This window comes from Protopterus annectens, chromosome 5.part1, assembly GCF_019279795.1.
Source record: "Protopterus annectens isolate FY-2018-M chromosome 5.part1, PAN1.0, whole genome shotgun sequence".
Taxonomy (NCBI): domain Eukaryota; kingdom Metazoa; phylum Chordata; order Ceratodontiformes; family Protopteridae; genus Protopterus; species Protopterus annectens.
In genome coordinates this window covers 152,154,531-152,166,611 of record NC_056736.1, presented here as the reverse complement: position 1 = coordinate 152,166,611, position 12,081 = coordinate 152,154,531, and the positions used below count along the sequence as shown (strand labels likewise).

Sequence of the window (12,081 nt, the reverse complement as noted above, 5' to 3'; positions counted from 1 at the left end):
TTTTATCATTTGCATTAAACTGTTCAGGGTTCATTCTAAATTAATGACAAACTAACTCTCTATTTGGAGCACCGTGTAATGTAATAAGTAAGACGTGTGCTTCTTTTACATGTTAAATACCTTGTACAGCAATGTTCTAGTAGCAACTGTATACACCAAGGGGTTTCTTTATACACAGATTACTGTGACTTCTGTTCTTAAGCTAATTCACTTGAGTGTAGAATGTAGATATCTTAGAAAATTTACTGGTTCACTGTTTATGGTAAGAGTGATTGTACTGTTTCCTCTTTTGCTAGTAGTACTGCAGAAAGTCAAGAGTTGTGGGGAAATCACTTGCATACTACTGCTCTGGATATAACATATAGACAGTAAATTCCCAAATTATTCCCGCAAAAGGTAGAAGCCCAAGCTTATAGTTGTTACTACTGTTAATATACCTCACAACACAAGCTGTAGTGTATCCTATAACCCAGATACCGAATGAAATGGTTGGTGTATAGGAATCCACTAGTGATGAAAAGAAACAGGATTATCGTAACACTTTTTCACGATGTTCTAGCTGTACTATACAAATGTTTGTTCAGTACGAAACCGTGTATCCAGTTTACCACCCACAAATGTTAACTATGATAAACTTTATAGTCAGAATTCTATATTGTGTTTTTCCACAATGAGCATTTATTTATGTGTGTTATTGGTTAAACATACTTATTTATGCCAGGGAATAATCTACCATACATTCTCTAGAGTAACATATAATGGAACCGCTAATCTTTCAATAGAGTTTGGTTTGTTTTCAGTAATGAGGGTTAATCTGACTGAACTTTTTAGTTCTGTCAGGTTGGGAATGATTTTCATTCCATGTTTGATAAAAAGGTTACTTTAAGTATCTGTTTGTACACATGTTTGAGATTATTTATTATACACATGTTTTCTTATCTTTTTGGCTTCCTTTCAGTTCTAAATTATATAATTCAAAAGGAATCAATAATATGTCTATTAGATTTAATGTATGTATGAAAGTTATACAGCATTTAAGTAACAAAATATATTGTCACTGTATCCAATTCAAATATTCTTCAATAGTAAATAACTAAGACGGACATAGTGTTGCTCTCTTTAAAAGTTAATGGTTTAAATAACCCAAGGAAAAGATCCAACTTACTTAAATATCTAAAATTAAATAAAGCACAAGTGGTATTCTTGCAGGAAACTCACTTTAAAACTAATGATAACTTCATTTGGAATACAAATGAATTTCTAAGGTTATCTAATTCATCATATAGTAAAAAACAGAGGGGTATTAATACTGTGGAGGAAAAATGTCACCAGTCCTCAAGTTATTTATAACTATGAAGACAAAGATGGTCTTTTCTCATTTGCAATAATAAGATTTAGTAATAGAATTTGGACTTCGGTGAACTTATTTCCTGGTATGGGAGTAGGAACAGTTAAAAAGCATATAGATCGCATCAATAAAACTTTGAAGGGTAATTTAATTTTGGGAGGGGATTTTAACTGTACTTTAGATAGTCTGGAGACTACTAATAAAATACCTTTCTGTATTACTTCTACAGGGAGAACTCTTAAAAAATGGATAGATAATTTGCAACTATTAGACTCATTTAGACTTAAGAAAGATAATTCATTATTATTTTCTCATGGTGATCATAGATTCAATACCCAAACAAGAATTGATAAAATATTTGTATCCCAAATTTTAAAAATGAAAATATATTTTTCTATAATCCCTTGTCCCTTATCTGATCATAACTCACTCATTCTTACATTTCAAAGGTACTTTAACAGATTGACCTTTACTAAAAGAATCTCGGCCTACATCACTAAATTAAAACAGTTCAAAACATGGCTGGACTCGGAAATACAATACATTTTAGATACAAATTATACTAGTGACATAAACTTAGTTATTTTATGGAATTCCCTAAAGGCATATCTTTATGGCAAAATTATTACTTGGTATAATAACACAACAAAGGAATGGGAATCAGAATTAGTTAATATTCAAAAACAAATCATATAAATTAACTCCAAGGTTGTGATCCAGTTGCAAAAAAAAAAATGGGGAATTAAATACAAAATACAATGATATCTTAACTCACAAAACCAATTTGGCTTTGGAAAAATTGAAACTAAATTCTTTCTCTGTCTCCCCCAAATATATGCATAATCTAGCAATGAGATTAAAAAGACATTCCACTGAAAATATCACAAATATAATTCCTGAAGGGAAAAACCATAACAATTTCTCAGATTTAAGTGACATCTTAGAAGCCTTTAAATTTCATTTTACAAAACATTACAATAATAATGATTCACATCATAACAACTTAGACTTAGGCTTGGAATCCTTAACTATAAACAAAATGGGTCTATATTAGAATATTGAAAGTTCAATATTTCGAATATTCTAACATCGAACCCTATTCAACAAATGCTGACAACATCGAACATTCAGAACAGCAATTTTTTTCCTAGGGAAAAAATTTGCTATTCCAAAACACATAGACACAACACAAGCACACCAAACAAACAGCAATCCACACACATACACCAAAAATCTTGCAGCTAATCCTACACTAAACTGTACAAACACCACTATCCACTTACCTTAACCCTAACCCTAAGATCCATCACTATCGCACACTCACCTCACCCGCACCCTAACCCTAACTCACCTAACCCTCACGTCCACACAATCGCACACATACTTCTCTCGCGCCCTAAGCCTAACTCACCTAACCCACACCCAATCAAACACTTACCTGAACCTGACCCGTAACTTTCCACCACAGCGCTGAAAATAGCAAAACGACAGAAACGGACAACCAAATTCTTTCCCTAGGAAAACATTTGGTTATCTGTCATTTCGCTATTTTCAGCATTCGCTGAATAGGATTTGATGTTAGAACATTAGAAATAATGAACTTTCGATGTTCTAATATAGACCCAAACAAAATACCAGAAAGCTTAATCATAAATATTCAAAAACAAATTACTCTCAAAGAAATTAATGAAAAAATTAAAGAAAGTAAAAGCAACAAGGCTCCAGCTATAGATGGAATAATTATTGAAACGTATAAATTATTTTCAGCTTCTGCTATAACAATTATGCATAAAACACTAAATGAAACATATTCACAAGGCACAATTCCACCTTCATGGAGATATTCGTTGATCACCCCTATATTAAAGGAAAATAAGAGTCCCAACGTGTGCAGTTCATGTAGACCAATTTCTTTCCTTAATAATGACTATAAAATTCTTATGTCTGTATTGGTTAATAGAATTAAAAAATCACTCATTCATGTCATAAGTGATGACCAAACTGGTTTTATTTATAATAGACACACCCATGATAACATTCAAAGAATTTTAACCATTATAGACATTTTAAAGAAAGACAAACATGAGGTATTACTAGTCACTTTAGACATTGAAAAAGCCTTTGATTCACTAAATTGGGATTATCTTTTTAAAATTCTACAAATTTATGATTTCCCTATACAATTCATTACTTTAATAAAAAATATTTATAAAGATAATTTGCCTATGTAAAATTAGGCCCGTTTACATCAGAAGCTATTGAAATTACTAAGGGTACTAAACAGGGATGTCCTTTGTCTCCAATGTTGTTTGCATTAGCAATAGAACTTTTTTCCTCAGAAATTCATTTTAACCCCAAAATTCAAGGCATTAACATTTTTGATCAATTTAATTCCAAAATAATGCTCTTTGCAGATGGTATACTACTCACATTAGTTAACTCAGAAAAGTCACTACATGAACTAAATTTACTAGTTGAAAAATTCTATCATATCTCAGGTTTAAGAGTTAATAGTTCTAAATCAAATCATATATTGCTAAATAAAATAAACAACTCTAATACTAACATAAACAAAATAATTGGGAAACAGGTGTCCTCTCTAAATTATCTGGGGATTGTTTTATGTGAACATTTAGAATTAACTTTATCTACTAACTATAATAATATTGTGAATGCCCTAAAATTACTAGTTGGGAAATGGAATAAATTGTATTTAACATTTGAAGACAGGTTGCAGTATAAAGATGGTTTTACTCCCAAAAGTAAATTACATCACACTAGCTATACCTATAATTCCCAGTAAAAATCTTTTAAAAGAATTAAATAAAATCCTTATAAATTTTCTTTGGTACCCAAAAAAGAATAGAATAGCTTTCTTAAATCATATTATACTTTGGTAAATGGAAGGAATTAACTTTCCTGATTTAGAATCTTATATTAAAGCTTCCATTTTTAAAACAGTAATAAATTGGTTTGATCAAAAATTCTCTTCTGCATGGAAAACTTTACATACTGCTATATTCCTAAAAGAAAGTAAATTGACAAAAAACTTACAATTAAATGAACAAACTAATAAACTCTGGCATATTATCTGTATTAATTTGCAATATAATTCTACTAAACCCACCAATCTAAACTATATAAATTATATTTACAACACTTTCTGGAGTTTTGCAAATAATAATATTGATATTAAACTATGGTCACAGTTATTTATTCCCTTTAAAATTACAAAAAAATGTTTTCAATAACATTCCTATAAATGCATTTAATACTTGGAAAGCAAAAAGTTTTACATGCTGGTACCAGTGTATGGAAAACTTGATATTCAAGGATGTAAGGCAGTTAATTAATACATTTGATTTATCAAATTCAGACTGGTTCGCTCTTAGCAGTCTACTTCCCTATGTACAAGATTTATGCAGAACAATAGATAATTCTTCTTTTACTTCCATTCCTAAAGTCACTTTTTTTTACATGAAGTAATATACAGAAACTTTAATTAGACAAATTAAACTTCAAAATTATATAAAATGATTATTAATTACAAAGCCAATCCTAATCAGACATTCTGGAACTTTATCACTAAAGAATATCATTTATTGTTATCAAAAGCTAGTTTATTATATTATATTAAATAAATATCCAATATACAAATTAGGAACATTTTTTCGTGGAAGCTTTTGCATAGTGCTTTCTATACACCCAATAAAATTGCTGGATTCAACAATTCTAATGACATAACTTGTTGGAGATGTTCTTCAAAATGTAATGCTGATTGGTCACATATTATGTATGAATGTACTCACATTAAGACATTCTAGGAAGATATTGGTGAATTTCTACAAGCCATTTTTACAGATTCCCTTATTTTGTCAAAGTCTGTAATTCTTTTGAATATAAATAAAACTGTTGTTACAAAAAACAGAACTTTACCTTCTTTGGACTACAATGGCAATTACTAAGAAATGCATCACAAGGAAATGGAAGACCTCCTCCATTCCAACCTTTGATGATTTTCTAATTCTATTGAAAGATGTAGCACTGCTGGAAATCGGAGTCAATGAAATGAGAATCTTTCCTAGGAAATGGATTAATAATCCTTGGTAGAAAGTTCTCCCCCTTATTGAGACACTTAAAACAGACATTGTTTTTACCTTCTTAAGTGATAAAGAAATAAAATGACTTGTTCTAATAATGTGTAACTTTCTCTGTTTGTGTATTTCAAATTGTTTTTCCTTTTTTTCATATTTAGTTTGAGGCCATTTGTACATTTTGTATATAGTTCATTATAATTTATTTTTGCTTGAAATGTAAAAGTTTATTATTATTTTGCTTGAAAATTTAATAAAATTATTTGAACAAAAAAAAAAAAAAGACAGATGTGAGAAAACCAGTTATAGTGGTTCATGGAAAGAAGACAAAAGTAGCATTGATCATTGAAATCACTACACCCAGTGTCTTGCATACAGAGAGATACAAAGTCATAAAATATCAGGATGTATAGGCAGAAATGACAGCAATGTGGAAGAAAGACACACAGACAGTTCCAATAGTAGTAGGAGCAATGGGTCTTATAAAAAAGAATCTACAGTCATATTTAGATATGTTACCAATACATGTAACTCCATAAGAAATGCAGAAGGAGTCATCACTGGGCACATTACAGCTGCTACGAAGGGTACTTCAGACTGACATCAAAGACTGAAACAGGTACTTCAGACTGACATCAAAGACTGAAACAATACTAATTTCATGGACTTTAATCATACTTTGACTTAGAAATGGGGTCCATTCCAGTCATGCTAATACACACCCAAAAGACTTGGAGAAATTAAAAAGACAGAAATCTGCTTTTTTGTATACCCCCTCTCTTTACCCATTATATTTCTGCCTCTGCTGAAGCACAATCCATTAAAAAAAAAATCTTACCTTTGAATAGCACCCCATATTCACAGTTCCAATTAGTCCTTTTCAGTCAGATTTACTGTCTTATGTCTTGTCACTTAAAGTGTTATTCAACCATCTTTTTGCATGCAGTTTTCCTGACCTGCTGACTGCCTTAACATTGTGTTCTTTAAACATATCTCTGTTTTTACAGCATCTTATAGTATTTTCAGCTCAATTTATTCCACTGTGTCTTGTATAAAGCCCAAGAATATAGTAGCTTCTGTTTTTCGTTTTTCAAATTGATCCTCCTGCATTGAGACTTGGTAACAGTGCTTAACTATTCATTTCAATGGCAACCCTAACTTCACATAGGGTGAGGTGATGAGAGATTTTTATATTATGAGCTGTTGGTCTGATTTATTTATTTATTTACTGTAGTATGTAGTTACTGTAGTATTTAATATTTAGGGTATGTTGCTTAGAATGCTTACATCCTACATTTATTCTTTTACTTTTTGTTCATTTTTTTCATTAATGAATTCTCAGCTCTGTCACTTTGAATTTCTTCCACATGTTCAGAAGCTACCACTGGTTTCCTAGTTTGACATTTCTGGCAAACTTCTTTCTCTACAGACCTGCCCTCAGTATCATTTTATGTTCTTTGTTTTGTGTTTCTGACACTCCTAAAGTTTTTGAGTACAGCTTCACTCATGGAAGTGCATCTCTACTGTTCACTATCAAATTTGTCTTCCAAGGCAGATGTGAACATTTTTTATTTCTGACTAAAAAAAATCTGGCACATCTTATTTCTCTATTTTAGATAAAGACTGGCATATTGGAACTGTGGAGCTAGAATGCTTTTGTGACTGTATTTTTCCAACAACAGTGGTACGACTCAGTTATAAATACTCAATTTAATTCCATTCTTTCTGCTCATTAATGTGACAGAGTTGCTCTGGCTTTTTTTTCTAATCTTCTTGGACTTATATTCCACATCTTCTACTGTTTACTGGGTTTCAAAGGGACCTCATCACTTAGCTAAAAAGGCATTCTCTGCTGATAGCACATGTGCCAAGACTTTCTCTCTTGGTTTGAATTTGCTTCTTTTAGCATTCCTACTGTGTACTGTTTTCTGCATCTCTTTCAATTTTAACATATTGTTTTACTATGGGCAGCACCACTCTTAGTCTTACTTGAAAATAATGTGTTCAATAACATTTTTGAATGGTAATTTTTTCTTCTTTCTAGGTTTCTGAAACATAGTAATCTATACAAATATCAACTAAAAATCTTGGATATCTGCCATACAAGTGCTCAAATAGCGGAAATCCTGTCAGTCCTTAAGGGGCATTTCTTATTACAAGCAACAAGTAAAAAACAATTGATCCCAGCTTCAATTTCTTTTCTTAACAAGAATTGCAATATTTTATTTTACTTGACTTTTAAACAAATGTGCAGATGATAAACTGATGCTTTTACCTATTTGAAAACTCTCACAGCTGCAAAACCCTTGAAATAAAGCATGTTCCTTTATTTTATATAAAACACAGAGCTGCACATTCTACAGAAAATTAGAAAAATTTCCCTAATCTGGTTTTAGCTTCAGTATAATGGTACTATTTATGGAAATTATGTGGAGTATTATACACTGATCAAAATATATTCAGTCCTACCATTTGATATTACTAATGCCCCTATAATGTCCTTTGCAGTGCATTCCTGTGTTTTCTATATATCTAGGACTATTCTCGTAAAGCACATTTCACTGAAACACATTTGAATGTGCACAATTCACTGAATCACTGAAAACACAATTCACTGAAACGCATTTCACTGAAAGTTATATATGGCCTTTTCCCCACTGTTGTGTGACCCTGAAGTTAGTATGTATAATAACGGGGTTGTGAGTGGCACTGCCCCCCACATCGGGGGTGTGGGGGCATAGCCCCCCACCTATTTTAAATATTTTGTATTGTATGCATGGATACTTGCAATTCCAATAATTTACTCTTTCCTGAATTTAATATATATCCAAAATATGTGGAGGGCTATGCCCCCACACTCCCCATGTGAGGGCAGTGTCCCACACACACACACCCTTACTATATATACTAACTCCAGGGTCACACAACAGTGGGGAAAAGGCCATATATAACTTTCAGTGAAATGGATTTCAGTGAATTGAGTTTTTAGTGAATTGAGCTTTTAGTGATTTGTGCACAGTCATTTGAATTTCAGTGAAATGCGCTTTCAGTGAATAGTCCTAGACCCATATATATATATATATATATATATATATATATATATATATATATATATATATATATATATATATATATATATATACATATATATATATATATATATATATATATATATATATATATATATATATATATATATATTATGCTTGGGACACAAATGAGTTGTGAATGTAAAACATGAAGCTGTTTATTTGACATTCTAAACAAAATTAACACAACTATTTTATTTATTTTAAAATTCCTGACCAGTGAAATATGGCTAAACTTGGACCTTAATTTTATCTATTGCCAGGTAACTTCCAAGAGCATGACTGTGTGCAAGTCTGATAACTAACATCACGTAAGTCTTTGGTACTGGTAATTCTTATACAATTTCTTATTTAGTCCTACTCACTATTTATAATTGAGCATCATTTAGTTCAGTTATGACTAAGTAGCAGATTATGTTTTTATATCTCCTACTATAACTTCTATAGTAATCCCAACTCTTACTAAGGTATCATCCTCCTGTTGAGTGTTTTTAAAGTTAATATGGGGCACACCTATAAGTCTGCTAAACGTGGGTTATTCTCTTCAGCCGCATGCTTTGAAGTGGATGGATCAGCTTCCTCTATAACATACACAAGTAAAAGTTCCTCTACATCAAACTTCATCTGCACATGGTAGCTGTAAACAAAACTTGTTGCCAGTTTTATTTTATTATATAGTCACATATCTCTGATGCCTAGAGTTTTTCTTTATTCTTGTTTTCTGACTTAAACTAGGTGAAATTAGTTTAATACTCTGACCAGATTGTTTCTTCATCTTTAATTGCAGTGATTTTTTTTTCTTATTGTCAAATTTTGTCTTTTCAGTGCATACATGCAGCTTTGAATTCAAAATATTTGGGAATTTTATTTTATTTGACAGAAAACCTAGTATCCTTTTCAAGATCTGAATTTTTCAAACCTTCTAATGTTAGTAAGGGATTCTTTCTCTTTAGTTCCTCTAGTCAGATCTACTACCTTCTTAACAATTATAGGTTGCAATATTCTAATATGTAACTCCCTTCCTTATATTGTCCCTGCTCCTGAAGACATATATTTACCTTTTCCTCCATTAGATCTTTTTCACTGCCTATTTGCATTTTAATAGCAATTTCATTTAAGGGCCATTCTTCCCTCAGGCTAATGTTTCCATTATTGCTACACTTTTGTGCTTGTATCCAGTTTATGCTTTTCAGTGTGTTCTCCTCAGTATTATTACTAACCTCAGTGAATATATTATTTCTTGGACTGCTCTGGTATTTAACTGGTTTGGAATTCTGATAGCTAGTGGGGTTCTTTCTATCATTTAGCCATATAAATATGGCATTGTCCTCCATTCCTTCTAGACAAACTTCTGTTCATTTGTTCTGGTCTTGTCTTTCTAAACATATGCCATGTCCATGGTATACTCCTAACCTATCTCTCATTTTCCTTCTCAGGTAATACTATACTTGGCTAGTTGGTTTCTTCTGGATTCACATAATTTAAATATTTCCATTCTTGCTGTAACATTCATAGGCCATTAATTTGGGAAAAATCCTTCTCATTAATGACATCATGAGTTAAATGTTTTTCCTATATTGGTTTGAAACTTTACTGATTTACCAAGATATGCTTTTTTATGTTTTCATGAAAAGAAATTGCCTCTTTCTTCTGTTTGTTACTAAGTTTATGTTTACACACATACAGACTTTTAATTAAAGTAAGCATAGTATCTAAATCCCATAAATCTTACAGTTCCTTACCTCCCAAAATTGAATTTCAATAATTTCTCAAACATTTGTAATTTCTACCAATAGCGCTGTTCCCTTTCTTCGTGTACCTTGAAAAAGTTTGCCTAGTCACAGGCATTTCATTTACTAGGCTGTATTTAGCTGCATTACTTACTTTGTCAGTACCTTTGGGGTAGCTTTGGCATAATCATGTTGTTATTTTAGTAGACAGTGCTCTTTTACATGTATCAACATTAAGTAATTCCATTATTTTTGATGTACTGTTGCATCAGGCTGAAACCGAAGTTTACCAGTATAGTTAAGATAATGTATTGGGGCTCTTACTCTCTTAACAGGTATCAACATTGCTACTGAGAAATTTAAAATCTTGCATTTTAGGAACTCCAGATACAACTTATTTATTTACTTTACCATAGGCAAAACACTCTGCCTTTTTTTTTCCATATATAACTCGAAACATCCCCAGTTAATTATGAACTTCTGTTCTCCTGTGCAATATCATGTTCAAACGCAGCCATGTATGATGTTATCTTCCTTGAACACCCTCTTAAATCTGATATAGTTTTGGGACTTGTTATTGTACTGGCGAAATACTTCAGTTGATCCCGTAAGCTGACTAAACACAGATCTAGAGCTATTCCTTTCAGTGAATTTTTCTGTGTGTTATATTGGTTCTAAAAGCACTTTAGCAGAACACCGATACTGCTCTGTATTTGGTAATTGCAATTTCAGTTACTGACTCAACAGCCCTTTTCAGAGTTATCGCATTTCATCTTCTTAAGGGGGAAGACAGAATTAGGAATTTTTATGTTTCTTTTCAAGGTTCTTATCTTTACTTATACTGCAGTGAAAACAGTCACTTTTAAATGTAATGCAAAACAGTCACTTAACTGTCTTTCTCCTCTGGGTTTTAAACAGAATTGCTTATCTGCACCATAGAGTATTAGCAAAAAACAGCAAACCATTGTCTTGCAGCAGTGGATGGCAATCTAGTGTTCTGAACTGAGAAGTGGGTTATCTTTTTTTGTAAAGAAAACCAGTTTCCAAGTTTGCAAGTCAAGCAAATCTGCACTTCACAATGGTATTTGGGATATTGGAGGCATATGATAAAATGCCTATACTAAACTCAGCATCAATATTGTTAGTAGATTCAGAGACAGAGCAACAAAAACAGCTTGCTGATGGTATTTTGAAGGAGGAAAGAATGTTCAGAGTAAAAATCCACTTTGCCATTAATCTGCCTTTGCCTTCAAGTATACATGCTCTCAGACCCCAGATTGACCTAGTTGTATTTCTAATCAATCTGCACAGTAAGAAAACTCTTACAACAGTGGAAATGTCCTTGCTTTATTTGGATAAGAATTTGTTTCTTTGAAAGTTTACTTCCTTGATACAGGGACTGAAAGATGAGAACACTGCAGCATAGAAATGTCTGATAAGAAAACATTTACTGATGCATGCTGTAGCAAAGTCCGTTTTATGGAATTAGAGTCTGAAAAATCAAGGTCAGTTACTGCTCAGTGTCTCATTAAAGTGCTTCAAATTGCTCCAGGACATGTTCCAGGAATGCCATCTATATTTCTAAACCCTTTGATGATTGTTAATGTTGATGTGACACCCTGGCCCTATCTGCAAAAGTGGCAAAAAAGGGTCCTGGATGGAGTTAACATGAGGTGGAGTTGATATAATGGTTGGGGTGGCTACCTTGCAAACAGTAAATACAAGGTTTGATTCTTACTGTTGGAAGGAAATTGTCTAGGCTTAAAATAGCCCACAAGGGCAGATAGCCTAGCATTTGCCCATGAAACTATGAACCTAAG

At 32.1% G+C, this 12,081-nt stretch overlaps 1 protein-coding gene across 1 annotated transcript; it reads left to right on the top strand.

Moving 5' to 3' along the window:
* Positions 1-11,339: 11,339 nt before the first annotated feature.
* LOC122803138 (centromere protein M-like) lies at positions 11,340-11,636 on the top strand. Its single transcript, XM_044072759.1, has one exon. The coding sequence runs from the start codon at positions 11,340-11,342 to the stop codon at positions 11,634-11,636; it is 297 nt and encodes a 98-aa protein (XP_043928694.1).
* The last annotated feature ends 445 nt before the right edge of the window (positions 11,637-12,081 follow it).

Excerpts from the sequence above, each read along its gene's own strand:
- LOC122803138 (XM_044072759.1), top strand. The coding sequence starts at position 11,340 with ATGGTATTTGGGATATTGGAGGCATATGATAAAATGCCTATACTAAAC.